The sequence below is a fragment of the Camelus ferus genome, chromosome 35 (assembly GCF_009834535.1).
Source record: "Camelus ferus isolate YT-003-E chromosome 35, BCGSAC_Cfer_1.0, whole genome shotgun sequence".
Classification (NCBI taxonomy): domain Eukaryota; kingdom Metazoa; phylum Chordata; class Mammalia; order Artiodactyla; family Camelidae; genus Camelus; species Camelus ferus.
The window spans coordinates 1,769,934-1,794,392 of record NC_045730.1 but is presented as its reverse complement, the minus strand read 5'-3'; the positions used below and the strand labels follow the sequence as shown (position 1 = coordinate 1,794,392).

At 59.1% G+C, this 24,459-nt stretch overlaps 1 protein-coding gene across 5 annotated transcripts in view; it reads right to left on the bottom strand.

The window, feature by feature from the left end:
• The window catches only part of PFKP (phosphofructokinase, platelet), a 48,711-nt gene that overhangs the window by 7,579 nt on the left and 16,673 nt on the right, over positions 1-24,459 (bottom strand). For 3 of the 5 annotated variants that reach the window (XM_032473859.1, XM_032473860.1, XM_032473862.1), the window contains 14 exons: positions 20,036-20,113; positions 17,065-17,254; positions 15,643-15,808; positions 14,636-14,680; positions 14,357-14,465; positions 11,772-11,867; positions 10,475-10,567; positions 9,773-9,898; positions 8,158-8,222; positions 7,585-7,654; positions 7,164-7,310; positions 4,937-5,007; positions 3,902-3,989; positions 3,205-3,357 (listed from right to left, as the gene is read on the bottom strand). In XM_032473859.1, coding sequence (XP_032329750.1) covers positions 3,205-3,357; positions 3,902-3,989; positions 4,937-5,007; positions 7,164-7,310; positions 7,585-7,654; positions 8,158-8,222; positions 9,773-9,898; positions 10,475-10,567; positions 11,772-11,867; positions 14,357-14,465; positions 14,636-14,680; positions 15,643-15,808; positions 17,065-17,254; positions 20,036-20,113 — 1,497 coding nt within the window. The remainder of the gene's footprint in view (positions 1-3,204; positions 3,358-3,901; positions 3,990-4,936; positions 5,008-7,163; positions 7,311-7,584; positions 7,655-8,157; positions 8,223-9,772; positions 9,899-10,474; positions 10,568-11,771; positions 11,868-14,356; positions 14,466-14,635; positions 14,681-15,642; positions 15,809-17,064; positions 17,255-20,035; positions 20,114-24,459) is intronic. The other 2 variants (XM_032473861.1, XM_032473863.1) reach the window with 1 other exon arrangement.

Here is a 24,459-nt window from a genome sequence, read left to right as displayed (position 1 = left end):
GCCAGGAGTGGCGCTGCTGCCAGTGGGGGCCCCCAAACAGAGCTGGGAGAGCCCTCTCTGCCGTGTGAGGAGCACCCCCCTGGGGGCCTCACAGGGAGCAGCTCAGGGGCCTGCGTCCCGAGGATGGGGGCCCAGGTGACATCAGTGGGCTCTGATGCCAGAGGAGTGGGCTGCTTTTGTCCCCAAGCACAAGGCGGAGGTCTGGACTCCTGCCTCAGAGCATTAGCCCAAGTAGCTCAGTTAGTGGCCCAGTCCACCCACCACGGCCCCAAAGCCACAGCTCCAAGCACAGCCCGGGCCCCTGCCCGGTCTCTGTGCCCCCACGCAGCACGACCTGGGGGCCCCTTCTGTGGGAATGTTCGCAGGCAGGATGAGACCCAGGCCTCTGGGTCTCTGCCCTCCACCCCCACCAATCCCTAGGGTTCCAAACAGGCCGGGTTCGGGGGTGGGGGAGCTGCGGCCCGAGGACACATGGACGGTGGACCTGACGTGGGTTAGTCGGGGAGTGGCCGGGAGGAAGGTGAGGGGGTCGCGCACCTGCCCCACCCCCCTCCATCGCCCCTCCACCCGCCAGGCCCGGTCCCCGCAGGGACCTTCCTCCGGCCCGGTGCAGCTCAGGACCACTGGAGGGCACGGTTTGAACCGCTCCCCACCACCACCCAGGACTCTATGGACCAGGGACCGGGCATCACGGGCGGGCAGGGTGTCATCGGCGCCTTTCAATCTGACGGTGGTTCTATGCCCTCAAGTCCTCGCACCCTCTGTTCCCATCACTCCTCCTCCTCCTCCATCTCTCAGAAGACGAGAGGATGCTGCGGAGAGGGGAGAGCCCGGCCCAGGACGAGACCTGAAATTCTGGGGACCAAGTCCAGTCCTGGGGGGGCAACGCTGCACCACCAACACTGAGAAGAGACACTGGACAGTCGCAGGGAAGCCATCCAGGCGCCCACCTCCTTACCAGGTAATTCAGGGCCACCCTCCCCGCCTGGGGCCAGCACACACGGCGGCCGTGGCTCCCAGCACAACAAGCAGGTGGTTCCGAGGGGTAAGACACAGCCGAGGACCCCCAAACCCCTGCTCTGAGGTGTCCCCTTGGCCCTGGAGACCCACCACCCTGCGATGCAGTCAGTGCTCAGGACGCGTCCAGACGCAAAGGAAACAGGCTGATGAGGACGGCGGTTGAACGTCCAGAGGACCGTGGCAGCTGATGACACAGAGCCATCTCGGGCCCCAGCCTTGGCACAGGGACGTTCTGGCCGTGGGCTCCCTGTGGGCCTCCTGACATCATGGGGCATCACCAGCATCCCGGCTCCCGCTCACCAGACACCAGGGCACCCCTGGCTCAGATGTGACCACCGAGATGTCGCCTGGTGGCAAGATCACTGCCAGGACCACCCCCTTCCGAGAACAGAAGGAACCGGCTGGGACAGGAGACGCCGGGGACTGTCCTCAGCACTCCCAGGGCCATGAAGTGGCACTGCCATGAGCCACTGGAGCCCTGTGTGGCCCCTCAGGCCTTCCCCGGCCACCCCCCCCCCCCCGCACGTGGCCGGCCTGGCCCAGTCCCAGCCCAGATGGACCCCTGAAGAGACTGGGCGTCACTGTGACTGTAACACACGGGGCTCGGGGCAAACTGAGCAACCTCAACACGCCGGCCTTCAGGACCTGCTGAGCAGCCCTGGGGGGGTCGTCCCGACCGCCCTCCGACCACTCACTGCGAACCAGAGCAAGGCCCCCTGCGGAGGTCCCCAGGCACCCTCACCTCCTCCTGCCTCCAAGGGCGGCCCGGCGCCGGCCGCCAGGGAACCGCCTGCCTTACTGCCGCTACCCGGGCTCTGAGAGCCTCACGTGGAGCAAAACCTGAATTTACAGGGTCACGCAGTGAATCTCAGAATCCCTCAAGGGGACGCAGAACGGACACCTGGAGTTTGCCCCGGGCCGCTCTGGGCTTTCTAGTTTTCAGCATCACACACGCATTCACTCTTTATCGTCTGGAAAGAGAATTCTCTGTCGCAGACGAGCCTGGAACTAGAAGGTGGGGGTCTATCCTTGTGCCTGAAAGTGTGTGTGCAGTGCCGCAGCGGGGGCGCACACCGACCTGGTCAGGGCCCCCCAGTGACAGCCCCCAGCGTCCCCGCCACCACCCGGGGTGTCTAGTTAGGGGCCACTTAGGAAAGCGAACTTCGTGGCTCCTACTGCGAGCCTGGAGCGAGCAGGTTCGAGCCCAGCTGCGCGGGAGAAGCAGGAAGGCTTTGCGACACCACGACCTTTCGCCCCAGAGCTTGGGGGTCGACAGGGAGCTGAATTAGCCCGGCAGCAGCCACAGCACAGACCCCAGCACCAGAGGCGCAGCAACCGCGGCAGGAGGGCGGGAACGCAGGCGACAGCCGGGGCGTCTTCGTGCAGAAGCGGCAGGAAGTGAGAGGGGCGCGGGAAGCGGGAGCCATGCACCAAGCCCGCCCGGCGCGCGGCGCGCCCTCCAGAGGCTCTTCTTTCATTTGCCGGCACCAGCGGCAGACGCGAGGCCAGGGCCTCAGAGAGAACGCCCGGGAGACGCCCACAAGATCGCCTCGCGAGGAAACCGGAACGTGAGGATTTACAGAAACGTTCTGACACCGAATTTAAAAAAAGGGAGAAATGCGTTCTGTGCTAGATTCAGACTCAGATGCCCGCGGGATTTCCCACGTGCAGTTCACAAATACGGTGATTAAGACGCATTTCTTTGTTATTGCCTTTTGGCAAAAAACAAAACAAAACAAAACCCCTGCATTCAAGTAGCATCCATGTCGCCTTAGACGCAGTTTAACGTCCAGCCCACGAGGGGAGGGCAAGGATGGCGCTAAGCTGCAGCCAGAGGCGTCACAGCTGTTAAAAAGTGGGCTCGGGTCAACGGATGAAATTACAAATTATTTAGCCCAGACATCAAAGCACGGGCCACGGGGCCAGCCAAAAAAGAAAACGCATTTGAGTGAGTGAACACCCAGATCACTGAGACCCCGAGCTGCAGGGGACCCGGCACCCGGGCTGCAGCAGCGGGACAGAGCAGAGTCAGAGGTTGTCAGACTTTTTTTAACTTTTCTGAGAAAAATAAAAGAGAAAAGCAAGCCAGCAGGCCTGGTCTCCGAGGTGCCGGGAGATAAAAGCAGGCCAGGGGCCGGGTTAGCGGGTTGGCGTCGCGGCCCTGCTCTGCGGCCCCGCACTCACGTCGGTGATGGTGTTGAGGGCGGTGTCGGCCCCGATGCTGAAGTCGGACCCCGGGACGTTGTTGGACACGGTGGCGGGAACCATGACCATGGGGACACAGAACTCCTCGTGCCTCTCCCGGGCGGCGGACAGCTCCAGCAGTCCCAGGTAGGCCTGCGGGGTAATGTGTGCGGCGTGGAGGCCAGAGGGAGGGGACGGGAAGGGACGCGGAGAACCAGCTCAAAACGCATCCACGTCGCGCGCGCCCAGCTCCAAGCACAGAGGAGGCCGGGAGTGTCACCGGCCAGAGTCTGGCTGGTGGAGGTTCTCACGGACTCTTTAAAGAAAACTGAAAGGTCATCGTGGGACTGGCCTCGGCTGAGTATAAAAATTACGGTTGACGTCCGACACGTAGTTAAAAAATGAGAATCCAGCCATGTAACAGCCTCCCTCTCTGAAGAGCCAGCGGGCTTCCTAGTGGGGAGGGTCAGTCCTGGATCTGACACTGAGAACCCACGGCAGGGATGAGCCCCAGCCAAGGGGTCAAGCTGTCGCCTCCCGGTCAAGTGGCTTTCCGGCCCCCTCCTCCCGCCACCCGCTGGTCTCTGTGGCACAGTTACTCTGTGGCAGCTGGGGCCCCAGCGCGTGGAGAGAGGAGACAGCACGGGGTCCCCACTCAGACCTGCGGGGACAGCCAAGCACAGGAGAGCAGACGTACCTCAAAGCCCCCGATGACCAGGAGCGCGTTGATGCCGTGAGCGCGCATCTGGGCCGCGATGTCCTGCAAGAACTTCCCAGGAAGGGTGCTGCGGACCGGCCAAGGGAGAGGCGAGGTCAGGCCGGAGCCCCACTGTGCCCCCTCCACGCGGGCAGCAGGGACTGGAACCCCACGCAGCAGGAGTGGTCGGGAATCAGGTCTCAAAAGAGTGTCTTTTAAAGGAGAATGGAACTTTGCACCTGTCCAATAACTGGCCCTCAAAGACTCCTACTTCCCCCATTAGGGAAAAAGCAGACGGAGCACAAAGGCTTCCGAATTTCACCGCAACAAGCAAGTCACACACGAGCGCCACACCCCATCTAACCCCGTTTCAGGTCACCTCCACCCACACCTGCGCACCTCCCTCGCTTCACACCTGTTTCAAACACGTGGAATGGCCGTGCCCCCCACGCCCCAGCCCCCACGCCGGTCGTCTGTTCTGCCACCTGGGGGGCGGCAGCGTTCACTCTCTGGGTGGATGGATGAGAAGTCGTAGGGTCTGGGTGGCAGGGAGGACGCAGGGACAGGATGTGGGTTACAGGGTCCCTGCCGGCGTCTGCTGTAAGCGCCTTAAGCATCATGAGAACATGTCAACTGGCCCTTCCAGCTCAGCCCAGGACCTCCTGGCTGTTCTCCGGCCGTGGGGACTGGGGGTTAGGTCTGCGGTTCCTGGGACACTGAGCCACTATGGATCCTGTTTACACAGCTTGGTCACCGCAGCTCAGGGCACACTTGTCTGTGTCACCCTAAGTGAGATACGGGGTTTCTGCCACCATTCGGTTCCTCCGATCAATGGAAATAAGGGATTGTCGGAGGAAGCTGTCCCCAGGCCCTCCGTGTTGCCGCTCCTCCAGGGCGCATCTCATCAGCGCCCCACAAACTAACCCCGGCCCCTCCTGGAGCGGGGCCGGGCCGGAGCCAACACCAACTTCCCTCCCTAGAATGTGATGTTCCCTTCTTCCTAAGGGCAGGTCAGAATCAAGGTGGGAGAATTACCGTTTTGTCCCCAGGATGGAGCCTCCTTGGCCGGTCCAGCCTCCGACACCTGACCAGCCGATTTCTTTTATCTGACGTGCAAACACAGACAGGAACAGCCAAAGCGGAGAAGGAAAGGGAATTCGATTAAAGACTAGCTCAGGTGTCTGCACCCTGGCCAGCTGCGACAGTGTCGGCGGGGATTTGAGAAATGTTAGGATTTCCCTGCGACGCTGAACGAGACAAGACCTGGACTGGAGGCTAAGCTTCAACCACTCAGGACAGCGACGGGCGAGCCCTCCCACCGCGCCTGTTGGAGGGGTGCTTTAGCTGGCCAAGTCCCACCACTGGGAAGCAAAAGAAATTTTAAAATGACAATTTTTTAAAAAAAACTTTTCCTCTTAAAAATTGAAAAAAATCTGAAAGCACAGACGAATGCCAGCTCGGTGTTCGCACCCCTCCCCAGTCTCCTGGGCTGGTCCTCCCCTCTCTCTACTGTTACAGCAAAATCCTTTTCCCCCTTCACTCACAGGCATGGGGGGGGTCTGTGTCACAGGTTCAAACACCACCAGCCTCCGCACGCGCGTTTGGCCCCGGCGTCCGAAGCCCCGGTGCGCTGTGTCTATCTGCTCGCCGGGCACCTCCCCCGGGACTCCCAGTGACACCTCCCACTGAACCCAAGTCTCAGTGCCTTCCAGACCGCCCCACCTCCGAGTTGCAGCTGACTAGAAACGGACTCAGTCTTGCCTCCTTTTCTCAGACCTGCATGTATTTAGTGAACAAATCCTATTGGCCCCAACTTCAAAGTACACCCAGACCCTAGAAGACTCTTCACTGACTCCACCACTGCCTGACTGGACTAGCCACCACCGCTCCCGCCTGGGTTAGTGCAGGGGCCCCCGGCTGCTCTCCTGTTCCCCGTTCCCGCCTCTTCTGGAAATCCGTCAGAATGCGCCACACCCCTGCTCCAAACCCTCCTGTCTTCTCAGAATACAGACCTGACCCCTCAGATCACCTACAGACCCTCTGGCCCTCACCCGCTCTACCCTCACCACTCCCTCCTCCGCCCTCGCCCCCGGCTGCAGCCACGTGAGCACCCCCATCCCTGAGCAGCTCAGGGCCACTGTCCTCCGCTCTGCCTGGGACCAACATCTGATGTCCCCGAGGGCCGCTCACTCAGCCCCTTCGAACTGCAGCCTGAGTCACCTCCCCAGCAGCGACAGAGTTCCCTCCATCGGCTTTTACTCCCGCCGTCTCCCTCCTGAGACGCAGGGGGTCCTGTCTGCTGTCTTCACTAGTTCGGTTCCACAGCCTAAGAACTCAGCAAGGAGTCACACAGTCACTGGGCAAACAGACACATCTGCCGCCCTTATCAGCAGGGTGTACGTTCCGAGACCCCCAGTGATGCCTGGAACCATGGGCAGTACCAGACCCCACACGTCTGTCTCTTCCTACACACGTGCACCCAGGGTAAAGCCTGGTTTATAAATCAGCTACAGGAGGAGAACATCTAAGTTGCCGGCATCGCCCCTCTTGCACTCTGGGGACATCTTACTTAAAATAAGGGTCACCTGAACACTGCGATGCCATGACCGTCTATCAGCAAGTGGCTACTAAGTGGCAAAGGGCCGATACGCTGGACAAGAGGGCAACTCACATCCTGGGAGGACAGAGCTGACGGGTGGAGATTTCATCACACCACTCAGAACGAGGTGCAATTTAAAACTTAACCACCCGTCTGTTCCGGAATTTTCCATTCATCTTTCTGGACCATGGCTGAATGTGGGTAACTGAAGATTCAGATGAGAGGGGACCACCGCACGAGTACCAGGATGCACCTGGCTGAGGGCGCAGCACCTGCGGCCTCACCACGTGCTTAACCCCCTGCATCCTATGACCTCCATCACGTGACTCAAGTCTCCCGGCCACCGCTGTCTCCTAAGGACAACGGGGATAGTGTCTTAGCTCACCGTGAGATGCACACGGGCTCACACACGCGGGGCCCGTGGGCGCAGTGAGCGCGCTCCGCGAGCCCTCAAGCCGGGTTCTCCTCCTCATCAGACTCTCACTGGGTCGGGCGCTCCGCCTACGGGCCGCGCACGGCACCCTCCGCATCCCGCTCGCACCTCCCCGCGGCCCCGCGCGCACCTGCCCCCTGGGCCCCGGACCCCCGACCCCCGAGACGCCTTCCCCGCCGCCTTCGTGGAAACCAGGCTCTGTGCTCCCGTCCGGGCCCCCTGGGGCTCACCTGGCCTCTGGCGAAGCCCTCGAAGCCGTCGTACACGGCGAACATCCTGTGTCCGTCGGCGATGCCCACGCGCACGGCCGCGCGCACGGCCGCGTTCATGCCGGCGGCGGGTGCGCCCACGTTCACAACGGCCACGTTGCAGTTGCTCTGCAAGTCGGGAGGGGACGGTGGGTGTGCCGGTCACCGCCACGGTCACGGTGCGTCCCCCTCGCAGCGCTGCACCCGGAGCCCCAGCGCGCGGCTCGGGCGCCCAAAGGAGCCGCGTGGGCAGGGCGGGAAGGGGCAGTGGGGCGCGGGGAGGCCTCCGAGGAGCCGAGACCCGATCGGGCCAGAGCGGAGGGGCGCCAGGCCAGCGCAGGCCCGAGGCATCACCGGACGCGGGGAGGGGGGCAGGGGGCACCCGCAGGGCAGGATCACCCACCTTTGGAATCTGGGAGTCAGGCAGCTTGATGGCGAGCCGCTTGTAAGTGTTCAGGTTGCTCTCGAAGTTCCTGGAAGAAAAGGACAGGACGTGTGGGACCAAAAATGTGGACGGAGCCGGTGGGACTCATCTGGGGAGAAGGGGCGGCAGAGGACGCTGTGTGCGCCACAGGTGCTGGCTCTGTGTCAGGGCTCCTAGGGAAGGGGCCCCAGCAATCCCTCACCCTGCGGGCCCTGCTGTCTGCAGCAACTTGAATGGATGTTCTGTAAGTGGGCTGAGGAACAGGGGCGCTTGGGACGTGGCAAGTTCCCTTCTCAAAGTGCTAGCCCCTGGCTGCTGTCTCTCCTGATCGCATCAGCTGGAGCCACCCCCACCCTGCCAAAAAATAAACGCACGAATGTCTAACCAGTCACCCGGACCGCGGACCTGCAGGAGCAGGGCTGCTGGTGCCTGCTGCCTAAATGTCTGACTTCCGACCCTGAGACAGAACAGGCACCACCCGGGAGCACGTTCCAGAGGCCAGGCCTGAGGAACAGAGGCTCCTGGCAGAACAGTTTTCTTCAAAACAGTCACCTTCCTCGGAGTTTCACAGCGTCCTTAAATCTCCTCTCATCCATCGCCTTTTGTACATCTTGGGTCTTTAAGGAAATAAGGAAAAGGAAGAAAGGTGTCAGGACTCTGTGCATCCTCGGAGCCAGGCTGGGGGCTCGGAACCAGCTCCGTCCTTCCATCCTGGGTCCCCTCCCATCTGACCTCACAGCGGCAGCCCGGGGTCACGAGCCTGTACTGCCCGGCTGGGGTGTGAGGGGGACGCCCAGGCCGCCTGCCCAGGCTGCTTCGTAGAAAAGGACACGGTGGCCCCGCCGGCCACGCCAAGGTAAGCAGGTCCTGAGATCTTAGGGTTGTGCCCCACGAGAGCACGGCCAGAAGGAAAGGCTCTGAAAAATCCCCACGTGACTCTGGTGAGGAAAGCGCAGACAGAACCACCCCTGCCCAGGGAGCGGAGGGTGGGGTGGGGCCGCTGGAGCGGAGGCGGGTGGAGGGGCTGGGGGGGCCCTGGGGCAGAGCACATGGGGACCAGCACCGGCTCGGCCGCTTTGAAGCCCAGGGTCCTAGGGAAGCCATCCATCTCTCAACTTCAGTTTCTTCCTCTGGTAAGAAAGGGGCCCCTCCTTCTGGTGCTGTCTGTGGGGCAGCACACACCAGAGCCCCAGGGAGTCCCCGCCAGGCAGCAGGGGGTCGGGAGCGGCTCACCGCGGCTCTGTGAGCCGTCTGGCTGATGTACCACGATGTACAGTTGTCTGAGGACAAGCCAGTGGTCCCACCGCCTGTCCGTCTCGGAAGGGACAGAGCGACACTGGGCAGGAGAAACGTGCTTAAGATAAATGACTGCTATAGTTCCACGTCTCTTCTCGTGAGCCCTCACTCACACACGTGCACACGTGTGTGCACACACGTGCACATGCCTGCACACCTACACACACACATGTGCGCACACGTGTGCACACTCACAGGCTTTGTTTACTGCCACAGGCGTTTGGAAATTATGTTTCTGAGATTACTTCTGACAAGTCCCATGACTTAATGACTTAACGACATCTCTACACGTTACAAAATACGTGTACTTCGGTGCCTCTGGGAAGACCAAAGAAGTGACAGTGGAGAACAGACTTTGAAAAATGAAACACGGTAACAATTTGTAATGCAGCTCCAGGGCCTCCTCACCGAGCGGACGGCCAGCTGGAAAACCAGTACCCACTCCCCGCGTCCACAGGCGGCACCCCGGGGCCTGGAGGAGGCCGTGTGTGTCAGGGAGTCACCCAAGCAGCCATCCATGCATCCCGTCACAGACGTGAAAGCCTCGGGGACAGAAGGGCAGGAGCCGTTGATGCTGCAGAGGCGGCAGTATCCCCCACCTCCGTGAAGCCCTCCCAGATCCCGCAGAGCTTTCTCCCCCGGCCTCTCTGGCCCTGGGCAGGGAGCTCATGGGTGCTCCACGGAAACCCCGTCTTAGGCTCAAGGCTCACTGTGGGGCAGTGGTGCCTGGTGTCACAGAATCGAGAAGGGCACCATTTGATGTCACAAACACTGCCGTCCCACCCATGGGGAGGGGCTCCCCACGTCCTGGGGACGGTCACTGACTCGGCCTGACAGGCCCCGGGCCCGAGCGCACGCTGCCCGCGCTCACCATCTGCACACACTCCATCAGCGGCAGCCGCACCGCCTGGTTCCCGCTCAGCGACACCACGCAGGCTGGGGTCTCAGGGGTGGCCTGCAGGAGGGCGACCACGGCCTCCACCCCCATGCGGCTGGCCTGGAAACAACATTCTGATGGTCAGAGAGGGCGCCCCGCCAGGCCCGGAGACCACCTCAGTGCCCCGGGTAGAGGGCCCCCTTGTTCTAAGCTCTGCCCTCCCTGCCTCCCTCCCCATCTCCTGCACCGCATCCCTGTGAGCTGCGTGGAGTCCTTCCCGCTTCCCTGTAACCCATGTAACCTCCTCCAGCAGAGTCTGACCCGGCGGGAACCGGCCAGGTGGAGGGGTGGGGAGGCCAGAGGCGTGGGGAGCAGAAAACTGAGTGCTGGCCTCTTTCTTGAAAACTGCACGTGGGTGGGTGCCTTTGCACCTTCTGGGTTTTGTCCTGGAGGCCCCACGTTTGGTGGGTCTCCCAGCGTCTGGGTGACCGGGGGCCTAGGAACCCCTGGGCTGGCTGGGGTCCAGTGAGCCCACGGCCCGTAGCACCTCGGGGTCCAGCGCTGGGGGCAGGAGATGCTATTGACCCGAAGGCCCTGCTCGGCGTCATTCAGCATTCCCAGCAGGCTGGTCCTCGTGTCGCCCCAGAAGTACTCCTTTCTGCATGGAGATGCCTGACCATTCCCACCCTCACTTACCAGAATCCTGTCAAATGCTGACGGCGTCCCGCCTCTTTGCACATGTCCCAGGATGGTCACTCGCGTGTCGTAACCCAGCTGCGTGACCACGAGCTGTGGGGAAACACCTCTGTCAGAAGCCCGGGCACGGCGGCCCCTTCGAGGGGTCTGTCCGTCCCTGCAGACCTGCGTGGGGGGGGGGAGATTCTAGTTCCTAACTTCCACTTCCTGAAGGAACGTCGAGCAGCTTGCTGGAATTAACTTTTGGAAAGGGCTGCTTTTATTGTCAAATAAGGTCTGTCTCTCCTACCTCACTCGTGGACACAGTGACACGACTGTTAATCCCGCTTCTATCACGTGTATCGTGGTGATGCTTCTGAAGCATTAACGCTTTATAAAGACGTGACCCTCTCCCTGAATCCCCGTGCACTCGTACAATCTTGTTGAAGAGCACGACACAGCAAAACCAAGCTGCCCCTCAGCCCGGGGCCGGGGAAACCAGCCGGGCGGCGGGGACGGGCCCCCTGCCTTCACTGGGCCTCATTTACTCCATAAAAACCATGGGGTCGGGTGGCAGCAGTCCCCGGTCCCCTCTGGCACCACATCCCCCATCTCATCTCAGCTTCAACTTTCAGACGACCTTTGCTCTGAGCGTGCCGACGACGTCTGTAAGCAGTGACAGATGGCTTTCACGCACGTCTCTCAATATTTCGCTATTCGGGTGAATGGCTGGTCTGGGATTGCAGAGAAGCCAACTTGCAAGGCCAAGTTGAGAACGTGCTCGGCCCTGACAGATGGCTTCCATCCGAGCCAGCAGCAAGTCCAGAACCTGCCTGGTCACCCCTGCAGCCCGGGAGCGGGCCCGGTGGACCCCGCACGGCCCGACCAGCCAGCACCTGCCCGGCTACCCTGCGGCAGCGCGACCATGGGGTCAGGCCATGCGGGCCGAGGGGTGGCGGCTCAGACAGGAAGGGCGGCTCGGCTGGTGCTCAGGGTGGAGAGGGGACGGGCTCGTGGGGCAGCCGGCGCCCAGAGCTGGAGCCGTCTATGCCCACCCGACCGCAGCTCCTCTGTCTGCTGGGGGGACCCCCAGGGCCTTTGGGAACGTTCCCCACAGAGTTCTGGAGGCACAGGCTCTCCGGAAGTCAGGGGCTGGGCGACTCTCATGCCATTAAAGTTATGAGTCATTATGAAAATACTTTTCACTATCAGAAAGAACAGAAAGGTATTTAAACATTGACACACCACCCCAAAGCACCCCCCCGCCCGGGGCGCTCGCATCTTGTGTTTCCAGGCGGGCGGAGTCGGACACACTCACCTCCTTGATTTGCTCAGAGGTGATGGGTTTATTCTGGGTATCGATGGCTCCTTCTGCCACAATGATGATGTTCAGCCTTTTTTTCCGGGCGCGGTTCTGAGGAGGCAGAAGACGAGGACCCTCAAGTGCCTGAGCCAGTCTCAACGACAGGGCAGGCCCCCTGCCCCAGTGGGCCACCTCTCTCCAGGGAGAAACGGTCACCGGGCTTCACCAGCGCTGCTCCTGATGGCGCGGCAGGTGAAGCCAGGTGCTCTGGGTGAGCAGGTGGGACGGGCCTGGGGACGCAGCAGCTGCTGTGATGTCCCACAGACCCTGACCCCCGACGGCAATGAGCTCGGAGGCTGCGCCCTCCCCCCACGAGGCGGGTCCCCACTGCAAGCCTGCCCTGTCATCTCCTTCGGAAGCCAAGCTTCCTGCCACCTCCCTGGGAACCCCGCCCCAGCCCTGAGTCAAGGCCGGAATTCTCGGCCTTTGTGGTGGGACAGCGCTGGCCCCAGGCCGGGACACGAGGGATGGGGGCCCCCACCACAGGAACAGCCAGGCGGGCACCATCCCCACCTGGGGCTGCTCGCAGGCTCACGGCAGTCACCCAGCGATGCCCCAGATTGCTCTCAGTAAGTCTGTTCTCTACAAAGTCCCAGATTAAGGGCCCTCTGGGGGAGGGGGTGGCACGTGGGGCCGTGGGGCCCAGAGCTGGCAGTGCCTGGGGTGAGCCGCCGGGGAGGCCAGAGGGCGTCAGCCCGGGGGGCTGTTCTGGGGAGGCTCGGCCCATCCCGCGCGGGGCGTCACGAACGCTCGCGCTGTTGCTTTATGATGAGCATGGAATGTGCCAAACTTCGGAGAACGTGGATCACAAACACCTTCTAAAAGGTGTAAACATATCGGCACAAGAGCGATTATTTCAGCGTCGCGCGAAACGGCAAGAATGGAATCGACGATGTGCCCACAAACAGGAGACGTGCCAGACAGACGGGCCCTGCCCTAGGACCCCGACGCCCCGAGCCCTTCCCCGCTTCACGCTGAAGTGCCTGACTTACATCCTGGGACGACAGTCCGGCAGGATGCTTAGAAACCCCCGCGGTCCTGCACTGATAACCAATAAAAACGAGTTGCAGGCAGACTGCTATCAAGTGTTTGCGCCCAAGGAGTTTAAGCCGTCAGTCCTGACTCTGCCACCACCCGGAGGTGGGGGGTGGGGTCCAAGCACGTCCTTACCCGCCTCCTAGCTGACGGAGCACTTCACAGAGCCTGCAACTCAAGAAGGTTTGCAGATAAGACCACGTGGCTACAGAAATAACGTTGAAATCTAAACATCAGGGCTTAAAAGCCACCACCTGCCTCAGCCCTGCGACCTCACTGCTGACCTTCCGACCAGCCAAGCACTTCCTGCGACAAGGGGCGGCCGCTAGACCTTGGCCAGTGCAGTGTCCTCGTGGGCCAGGCCAGGGACTTGGGTGGGAGGAGGCTGGCAGGGACGGGCATGCCCGAGGTCATGCGCCGGCGGGTGGTGACGAAGGGACGTCCTCAGTGCTGCAGAGATGAACCGGTCTAACAGGAGGCTCAGTGCTTACCCCCTGCGGCCAGCCACATGCCCCACGCCACCCGGCCGGCGGAGATGGCCACCACATCCCCGGTCAGAGCCACGGGACAGTGAACTTAAACTGCTGCTTCAGCGGGAACAGGCATCCTTTGGGTGCGTTCGGGCTTCCCTGGCTCGTGACAGCTGAGCTCTGGTCTCAGGAGGGTGCGTGGTTCTTCCTGGTAAAGGCACAGCTGTTGCCAACAGCTTCTGGCACAGGTTTTAGGTCAGCAGAGCTTCTCTGATATGTTGCAGGAATTCCTTTCTTGGAAGCATCACCTTGAAGGAGACGGCATGCGGGTCCCGCATGCAGAGCCCACGTGTTTGTTGAGCGCGGCTGTAAGTGCCTGCTGCCGCAGGCTTACGTTTTCACTGAGCGAACACTGATAAGCTGGTTGTGGGACGAAGGGAAGGGAAATCCCTGTGCGCTGGGATTTCCGTCCTGAAGCTAACCTCGCTGCACGTCGTGTTACATGAGGCCTTGCGTGCCTCAGAAGCCCGGGGTGGGGGAGGCGGGATCTGCGCACACTGACAATTCACAGCGTGAAACATCAGCCCCAGGCAGAGGAGGGCAGGCCTGGCTCAGAGGAAACAGCCGACGGTCAGACCCCCGGCCAGGCCAGCGTGATGGGGACCTTGTGGCGGAAAGAGCTGCCCCTACACGGGCCACACGCTGTGACGGGGCCTTGATGGGGGCCGCACGCAGGTCCCCGCCCACTGTCACGTTCCGCAGACCCCGCGCACTCTCACCACCTTCTCCTCTGACAGCTGTAACCGCCGCCTTGCTTGGAAACAGAAACGCTCGACCGTCACTCCCTGAATCACTGTCCGCAACAGCGCGAGGTGGACGGACACGCCCAGATCCCAGCCACAAGCCTGAGTCATTGTGACCGGAAAGCGTCCACCTGCTTAGAACACTCTCCAAACTGAGGATGCTAAAGGCCGCCACGGATCACAGCCAGGGCGGCACGGCGGGCACCGAGGAGGCAGGCAGAGCGCCACTCACCTCCGACAGCTTGACGCACATGCTCTCCTGCCAGCCTTCTTCTGGTGGAGACTCCGGAAGGAACACCCAGTCGGCCCCGCAGGCCAAGGCGCTCACCAGGGCCAGGTACCTGTGTGGACACCGCAATGGCCATGTGAGGCTGCCGCCCACCAGGCACCCAGGGCTCGGGGATGGCGGCCCCAGGCAGACAGGACCCCGCGGGGTCCCATGAACCCTTCCTGGGACACTGCGCTGGGGTGCAGGGCTCCCTCCATCCCATTCGCGTCCGCACATACGCACCCGCAGTGTCTCCCCATCACCTCCAGAACGAAGGTCCGCTGGTGGCTGGAAAAGAGAAACACTCACTCAGCACCGCGGGAAGAGCAGGCAAAGCAGAGGAAGGGGCTTCGCCCCACGGCAGGCGCCTGCGCTGCCCAAACACGCCCCGCTTTCCACAAAAGCAAACGCTGCTCAGAGTGCGTTTTGAGCTCTTCGGCACGTGGGGCTTCGGCAGCGCCTGTCACGTCTCACAGCCCGTGATCGCTGGTGCCGAGACGCGCCCGCGCCGCCAGGACGCCCGTCCACGCCCCTCCCGGGATGATGGCTTCTCCCAGCCAGAACGGGCGGCCGGCTGTCGCCCACAGCACGCTCAGGAGATGGCAGTCCCAGAGTCGGGTCAGCGTCCAGCGACGCTGGCCTTTCCACACAAAGGGAGACTAACGGCCCAGGGCAGCCCTGGGGAGGGTGGAGGGGCAGCTTGGCCCCCAGCGGCCGCGGGTCTGTGGGGCGAGGCGCTGACCGAGCGGCCAGGGCGTCGGCCCTGAGACGGGGGGGCCCGGGGCCTGGGTCCTCCCTCACACGGCTCCCATGGGCGAGCATCAGAGACCCCGGGTGCTGCGGGTGGCGTCAGTAGGAAAGGCTCTGCCCTGAGTCCACATCACGTGGACAGAACGTCACTGCTCGTGGACACTTTGGGAAACCTGCAGGCAGATGTGCGACGATGGGGAGGGGCGTCTGCGCGCGGCTCTAACAGGGGGCATCAACGTTGAGACTGCCTTCCTGCAATTCCTGCAGGAGCCCTTTGGACGAGACTGTTTTAGGTGAAGATTCTTTCTTCTTTTTTCTAAATTCTCTCCAACAAACACATTTTTATGATTGGGAGGGGGTGACTTTTTCAAGTTGAAAATGAGAAGTAGACCAGAAAGCCGTCGTCCTCCGTGGACCCTTCCGGAGCCCGCAGTGAGGACCACGCGCTCCCACATCTCCAGCCCAGTGCCCCGCCCGCGCACCCCACCCCGTGTCCTCACCTCTGTGCAGTCGTCATGATGGCGTCCACGACCTCGATGATCCTGTGCAGGGCCGAGTCCGTGCCGATGGTCATGTCCGTGCCGCAGAAGTCGTTGTCGATGGAGCCCACCATCCCCACCACGTTGAGGTAGGAGTGCTTCTGCACCTCCTCCTTGTCGATCTTGCCTGCGTCGGGGACAAGCGACACCCCCTCTGTCACCGGGCGCAGCCACGTGCTCCGTGGGCGCACCCGGGAAATCCACGCTTCTAAACGTGATTCCTCCCCATTTTCTTGTGTGTTCTCTGATTTCTACGCCACCTAATTCTGCACACTCAGAGAGAGAAAAGCCAAAGGGGGAGCTGGTGACACTGACAGAAGCTGTCATTTGACACCCAGACAAGAGCACCGACCCAGGTGTGAAAATTAAAAGGCGGCAGGCTTGTACATCGAGACTGGTGGAAAAGATCTGACTTCCGTCTGGTAAATGCTCAGAGAACTGTCTGCTCTGAGACGTGTCCCCACCCCAGGATTAAGCCCCTAAGAGTTTTGTACAACTGTCACACCGACTCCTTACAGACCCCTGGAGCCTCCATCTCTAGTCATGTCTACTCTTTGCTCTCTGGAAAGGCGCACGGGGCTGGCAGATCTGCTTAGAGGGAACCAGAATGATCAGGTCAGAGTCGGGGCAGTCAGGATGGGACTCAAGGGGCCCTTCCTCTCTGGAGTCACCACCGTGTGCCGGAACACGGTGCCCAGAGACGTCCCGGGGACCCGGCTGCCGGCGTCTGACAGCTGCTCTCCACTCCCCAGACAGACTTTACAGAAGTTGGGGTAACAGATTTAGTTCAAGTTTACACCTTTCACATGGTTGCTGTTAGTTCTGGCAATTTGCTGCCACTGGTCATACTGTATATTATGTTGCAATTAGGTAACAAGACATTTAAAAGAGGAAAGCCACCGAATATATAGGATTCTCAAAAATCCTTCATTCACAGCTTCAGAGACGATAAAGGACGATCTAACAGCAGACCATCACCGTCTAAACTCGAGTCTTGCAAAAACGGATACAGAGACCCCAGGGGAGCTGATGGTGAGGGGTGTCCACTGGCTGCTGTGAGCCAGGGCCACCCTCACAGCAGAGTGGGGGCCAGCACAAAACCTGACTCAGGTGGCTGCCGTTTGAGCATCACACAAAGCCAGGTGTCAACAGGGGACCAGGGCGCACAGGACGGTGGAATAAACGTTATACCTCTTACCTTTATTGATAGTGTTTGAGGCACAAGGCTAAGCCCTGAGGTGGTGACTGTAAGACCTGCATCACCAGTAGCAACACATGCTTTCCAGGACAGTAAACGGGCAGAATGTGCGCGCTCACAGCTCCCTCAAGGGAAGGGAAGATGAACGGGGGACAGAAACCCACGCGCGAGGAAGCGAGGCCTACCATCCTGGGCCAGCTGCTCCAGCAGCCCGCTCCACTCTTTCCGGAAGATGTTGGCGCCGGTGAGACTGCCGTCCCCACCGATCACACACAGGTTGGTGATGCCCAGCTGGATCAAGTTATAAGCAGCCTTCAAGCGGCCTTCCCGGGAACGAAAGTCCTTGCACCGGGCGCTGCCGATAATGGTCCCTCCCTGGAAAGGAAAGAAAACCATGTTTGTTTATCTCCTCCCAACTGGACAGAAAGCAGGATGGATCCGCATGTGTGAGTGCCGATGTCTGAACACAGGACTTTCAGGGTCTAGGTTTCCCCCCTTTTGAGCTTCTGAGTCGGTCAACTGTGAAAGTGCAGAGTTTTCCCATTTTTAGTTCCATCCTGGAATTCTGTGGATACAGATGCTGCATCGTTCCCCAGGGGAAGAGGAGGGTGTGAAACAAGGATGAACGGCATCCGTCCGCTCGACACACAGAGGGGAAGAGTCTGCGCGAGATGACGGCCGTCCTGTGGGAGCTGTCCAGCACGGGGAGGGCTGCACCCCACGCAGACTCTGAGCCCACCGCTGGCCCAGCGCTGGTCACCAGCCACGGCCAGAGAAGCACGGTGTCTAGGCCCCGGGGAACGAGGCTCTTCCCCTGTTAGCCGGGCTCGCAAGTGCAGACAAAGCGGGAATCTGTGAACCAAAGGGATTTATCTTTGCATGACATCCCCCCCGCCCCACCCCTTTTTAAAGGCTAAATCTTAAGAAAACTTTAGTTGGATTATCCAAACCTTCCGGCAAGAGAAATCATGATTTTTCATACTTGGTTTTGCAAAAGCAAAGGGTTCTTAGTTGAATTTAGAAAAATACCGGATGCCTTCACACAAATCACGCACGCACACACACACACACTTAGGGAATTTCCATTCCTGCAGAAACTCGGAGGGCACACTTGCTTCCCAAAGCAAGGTGTTGATGCTTTTTCTCTGGGGTCACGTTGACTGATGGCAGCCAGCAGGACGGGGCAGCGCTGGGACCTGGCGCAGCAGAGGCCAGCCTGGGTGACAGGTGCAGGGTGCAGAGCCCAGATAAGCCGGTTCTCTGGACTTTGATTTGACCAAGAGCGATTAGAGGGTCATGTGATTTCTAACAACTGGAAGTTAAGTCAGCAACCCATAAACATAGAGGAGATAACGTGGACAGGGCCCCAGGAATGAAACCAGGACTGACCGGGTTGCAAAGAAGTGGGCACTGCTCACGCACTCACACACACACACACACTCAGCCACACTTGAACTTCCTACCTTTCCACCCAAAGCAGGACAGAAGTGCTCCCCTCACACACGGCTTTACTGTCTGGAATTCAGATAATACTGTCTTGAGTCTTTGTAAATATCACCCTCCCTAAGTATCCAGGGTTGTCAAACTTCCCTTCAGACTCTTCCCAGGAGTCACAGAGCAAAAAGTTCAAGTACAGACGTGTGAGTCGGTGACCACACCCGCAGGGCACTGCCCCCCAGCTTTACTGACACAATCGACTCATAACGTTGTGTGAGTTGAAGGAGCAGGTTGTGGCGATTTGCTACATGTAACCTTGTGAAATGATTACGCTCTGCAGTTAGTTAATACATCAGTCAATCCACATTAAGTATCTTCGTGTGGTGAGAGCTTTTAAGACCTACTCTCTTAGTAACTTTCAAATATGTAAGACAGCATGGTTAACATTTTTTAAGGTACAAACATGATGACTTAATATTGGTACACACTGTGACGTGATCACCACAACCAAGTTAACTAACACCTCCACCACCTCACAGGGCTTCCGTGTGCGTGTGCACGTGCATGCGCGTGTGTGTGGTGACAACACTTAAGATTTACTCTCTGAGCAACGCTCAGGTCCGCAACACAGCACTGTTAACAGCAGTCATCACACTGCACATTCAATCCAGAAGTTAACTCATCTTATCACTTGAAGTCTATGTCTTTTGACCATTATCTCCTCATTTCTGCAAACGTCCAGCCCCTGGCAACCACCATTCTACTCTGTTCCTGCGAGTTTGGCTTTTTTAGATTCCGTCTCTCAGTGAGATCATGCAGTGTTGGTCTTTCTGGGTCTGTCATTTCATTTAACATAATGTCCTCAGTGTGGTCCTACATTGCAGAAGGTCCCTTTTTATGGCTAAGTAATATTCCATTTATATTGATGTACCATGTTTTTTCATCCCTTCTTTGTTGCACCAGCACCTTCAGAGGGAAGGTACCAGTTTGGGTTCCTTCAATTAAAAAAAAAAATGCAATAGTCACAGATCAGTACATTTCAAAAGCTCAAACCTCAAATAAAGAGCTTTTCATGAAGTCCATTCTGTCCACATAATCTATTTCTGAACGGATCTGGAGACTTCAGTAAGCTACATTGCTCTAGGAATTTATTAGGCATAAAATACTCAGGCAGGTCACTTTTAAATCCCAGGGAAGCAACTATTCCCCTGAGGTGGTAATTGCTTCATCCTCGTGCACACGGAGGAACCAGCCCTGTCTGGGTCAGGCCAGGACAGGGATTCTGTTTCCACTGAAGCCCCAGCCCTGGGAGGCAGCTGGGCGGGACCTTCCCCGGGCTTCCGTGCGCAGCTGCGAAGTGACTCCTAAAACCCAGCAGGCATGGAGACTTGCCACTAAACACACAGCACCAACAAACCAAAGCTGCGCCTACATGAATCTGCTCTAAAAAATGCCAGCGCCCCTGCCAGTACCCGGTTACCACAGCTCTCGTGTGTGACATTTCAGTGCAAGGACAGTTCCTCAGTGTGCCTGGTGCAAAGCTCTTTAACATTTTTAATTAAATGGCAAATTCAGGAGGCTTTCTTTCCACGTGAGTAAGTAAGAGTGACGCCAGCAAGGCAGCGCATTTCCAAGCATTACTGCAGCACAAGCACAAAAGCCTCAAACGAGAGGGCTCCTCAGGGGAACAGGCCGGGAGCGCGGAAACCCAGTGCGTACCACTTGCAGGATGCTGGAGACGCTCTCCCAGTCCGCCTCGACGATGTTGCTGCCGCCGTCCACCATGCCCTGGTAGCCCTGGGGGGAGAAGGACAGCTTTTAAGACGGGGTCACCACACTGCGACAGTCATGCATCCACAAACTCCACAAATCGGAACCGCCGGTGACCGTGAACCCCAGTTCCTAGGAGACCAGTGGTTGGAAGGCACGGTGCGACGCCAGCGCTCCTTTGGAGCAGAAAATGGTGCCAACACCTCAGACTGGATGGGGATTTCTACCGGCTCCCCCAGAGTCCTGTGGGGAGTAAGAGAGTCTGCCTGCTGCCTGAGGGCTCCTGGAGACGGAAAGGGGCACATCTGCCCAACACTGTTGGTGATTCAACACAAGCCCGCTGAGAACAGGGGTGTCGATCGCCCCACGTACAGGAAAGCGTCGCGGCGAGGGCCCCCGTCTGCCGGGCGATCTGCACCTCCGTCTACACTCAGGAGAGCGAGCTCAGAAGCACAGCCGGGTGTCTCCCCAGCAGTCAGTCCCCCTCACCTTCCCGTCATGACACTTTATTTACTGCACTGCGGGGAGGGGTCCCTGAGGGAGTCTGGACAGTGATGCACATCTGCCCAGAAGCCCGAAGACGAGCACCTTTTGGCCCCAAGTGCATCTGATTTCCCCGCAGGACATACAGCGTCGAGAGTTACAGACACGTGCGTTCCCGTCTCTGTCTGCATGACCCACTTTCCAGGATGTTTATCCCTGAAAGGGAATAGGCTCCCGCCATCTATAAACGTTTATCATAATAGATTATTATTGTGGATTCCTTCCCCCTAGTTACTGAAGGTCAAGAGGAAATTAAAAAAGAAAAGAATATAGGTTAAAAAAAATGAAACAGCCACTGAGCATAGAGTCTTGTGCAAAAACTAACCTACAGTGCGGGCACCTTTAGGGGGGGTCAGTTGGTCTATTTATAAGTGTAAAACTTCCATCCAAATACATTATATACAACACATAACACTGTACTAGCGCGTCACGCCGTAACACCGGGTCATACACGCGCTTTACGCGGTGCGCGTGTAACGTGCACGTAGCATACGGCGCAGACCCTCACACGTCACACACGAGGAGCCTGCTCGCGGCCGCCCCCTGTTCTACCGGAGTCCCTGCTCACTCCCTCCCCAGTCGTCATGTAAAGGACACGAGAGGACACACCCCTGTACGTATGTGTTTATATACTGACAGACGTAACGTACGGTTCCGATACCACACACACATCACACGTCGCTGTAACGCATCACATAATGCATCAGTGCCGCACAAGAATACACACGTGCCCGTGCGCGTGTGTGGAGTCCAGTGTTACGCACGTGACCAACGGCGCAGGAGACAGCTGGGAATGACCCAGAGCAGGGAGAAGCTGGCGGCGGGCTGCCGGCCGCTGTCACCCGGGACCCGTGCTTTCGCGGAGGAGCACTGGGGCTTGCTGCAGACACGCCTGGGTCCAACTCTAGGGACCCCTTTTCCCTTTTTGTCTCCATCTCCCTTATTCCCGAAAACCATACAAGGTACACATTTTTAGCCTATTCTATTTAAAGGGCAGGTCCCAGGGTGGCTGTCACCGTGGAGGGTGAGGGTGACAAGCTCGAGTGTGACGTGACGCAGGCCTCCCTCCGGAAGGGGAGCTTATCAGAGGCGCTATGTCAGTGGCGCCCCGGCATGGAAGCGCCCTCAGACAGGCGCCACGCCCCGCAGACAGCCTGCCGCTCCAGGAGCAAATGCAGAGATGCCCTCCCCTCTTCCAAGTGCCCCCCAGGGGTTGCTTCGACAGAATATTAAAAACAGAGAGGTAGACAGACAGATGGCAGACAGACGGTAGGTGATAAGTGAGAGATGACAGATGGACGATGTGGGAGTGAATCTCGCGTCAGGGTCATCCCCTAGCTGACCCCCAGCCCCAGGCTCCCGGGTCTGGGGAGAGCCTCGCCCGCCTGCACAGAAGGTCCAGGTGGACGGACCGCAGTGGGTGGGGCTGTGGACGTTCACGTCTAGGGAGCCCGGGAGGCCGGGGAAGAGCAGGTGAGCAGCCTGCGCCTGCGTCCAAGTTTCAGGCCCTCGGCCACCGTGCCGACGTGCACCCCGCAGGGAAGGGTGGCGTCTTAGCATCCAAGCCCGAGTGCTTCTGAGAACGAGGAGACATCACCATGCTCAGGCCAGAAGAGCGGGCAGAGCCGGGGGGTGGGGGGGGAGAACTCGGCCGACTCTGAGGCTCTGACAAAACAGAATGCAAAAACGAAGAAACCGGCCAGGCCCCCATGTGCCGCTTCCGAGGAGGACACCCAGGTAGCGACGGGGGGGGGGGGGGAGATGCCAGGGGCGGCTCGGCCGCACAGACGGCAGGACTGACGTGAGCTGACCCCTGCTCCTCAGCCAGGAAGCACAGGCGATCTGCTGCTTCCCACACGCCAGGCCTGGAAGGGAAAAGCTCCTTTCCCTTATTTCTGAGAATTTGAATACAGATTAAAAAAAAATTGCAAATCCCTGTGCCCCCAGAGTACGAACATGGAAAACTGTCCTACAAAGCACAGCACTTATTCTGAGAAGTCAAACGTCCTCCCGAAGCAACCTGATGGCTCTGCGCAGCCTGGACCCCTACAATAAAGATGGTGACTAAGGGACAAGTCAGCGGGAGCTGCGCTCAGAGCGCCCTCAGCGCACACACGGGCGGGCGGGCCGCAGGAAGTGACTCATTCTTTACTTTGCAAAGTCATCCGGCCTGTGCAACGTTTGAAAAGCCATTCCCGGCCACGGCGTCACGCTGTCTTCTGCTCACACAGAAGATGCCGGCAGCTGAGGAAGGCCCGCTCCGCGCAGATGCGCTGTGATTTGTAGCTTCAGACGAGGTTTTCCTCCTGAGGTCTCCTTAGAAGGTGAGGAGTTTTTCCAGTGGAGCCAGAGCCCAAAATGCTTCCTCAAGGTCTCTTTTGAAATCTGCCTTCAGAGCCAGTTCTATGACTCACGTTAAAAAAACAGACCACAAAACCTCTGAAGCCACACTCGGTTTTTGACCAGAAGGAACACCATCTCCTCGGCCCTGGTGCTTAAGGTGAACCCAGGAGACCCTCAGCCGGCTGCGTCAAATCCATCACTTCTAAGAGCTTGGCAGGGGCTCTGAAAGCCTTTTAACATCTTGTTTGAGATTGGTTTTCTTTCTTTTTTTTTTTTTAATGTGTTTAGAGGCTATGTCCACCTGCAGAGACGAGCTCCCATGTCCTGAGTGCTTCTTGCATGCCAAATCATACATACATAGTATTACATACGCTCTATGTGCGTGTATATGTATACACACACACTAATTTAATGCTGACAGCTGCCCTTGCAAGAAACATGATCACCCCCCTCTCCCCCCCTTTTTTTTAAGCAGAGGTGCCTGAGATTGAGCCCAGGGCCCTGAGCGTGCTAAGCACGGGCTCTGCCACTGAGCGGCCCCCACCCCCTGTCTGAGACTGCTCTGAGTGAGGCCAGAACAAGCAGTCTCCAGACCGGTCGCCCAGAAGGCAGGGCCACGGGGAGGGGCGTTTTCAGGCCTCCGTCACATCTGTTCTGAGCAGGGCGAAAGCCAGTCCGCCCGAGGGCGGCTTTCCCTTAGGAGAGAGCTCGTGCGTATTGCTTAAAGCGAAAAGACCAGAGGGAAATTGCAGTCTTGTGCTACAGCGCAGGAGCCTTTTTCCTTTTAGGAATGATAAACGTGGTGTGGGCCCGCAAGCCTTCTCCAGTGGACGATGCTTTCTCACGTGTCTCGGACTCCTCCATCAGCAGCTCTGCTGGAATCGCGAGCAGCCCAAGGGCCAGAGGACACGACCTGCTGGACAGTCGCACGCTCCAGAAGCACCTTCAGACATGGTTCTCGCCGGGTTCAAACTCCCCCGGGGGTGGGGGGAGCAGTAAAGACCCACTTTTGCCCCTTGGAGAGTGAAGGTCTTTCCAAGTTAACGCCTTAATAAGCAAAGCTTTTTGCTCATAGAGCTTGGGCGCCAGCACAGAGCGAGGTCGGCTCTGAACCGCTCAAGGGTTAGTAAACACCGTCATGCAGAACTCGGTGCGGGTGCAGAGGCGGCGGGCGGTGACGGCTCTCCACATCAGTGATCTTCAAGGTTTAGGAGTCGTGAGGTCACTGAGCCTGTGGGAAGGCCATGGGCATCCTCCACACCCGCGCCCACCGGGGTCGAAGCGCAGGGACGCCCTCCTCTCGGGAACCAGTGGTCACCCCCGCTCGCCAGGGCCGATTCCCTGGCTTTGGGGAGGATGCCTGAGGATTTGTCCTCGGGGAGGTTTGGTCAACTCCAGAGTTCGGAACAGGTTAGAACACGACGCCCCACTGTCCTGCCCCTGCACTCTGTGCTTTTGGAAACCCGACACCAAACCGACTTACTCAA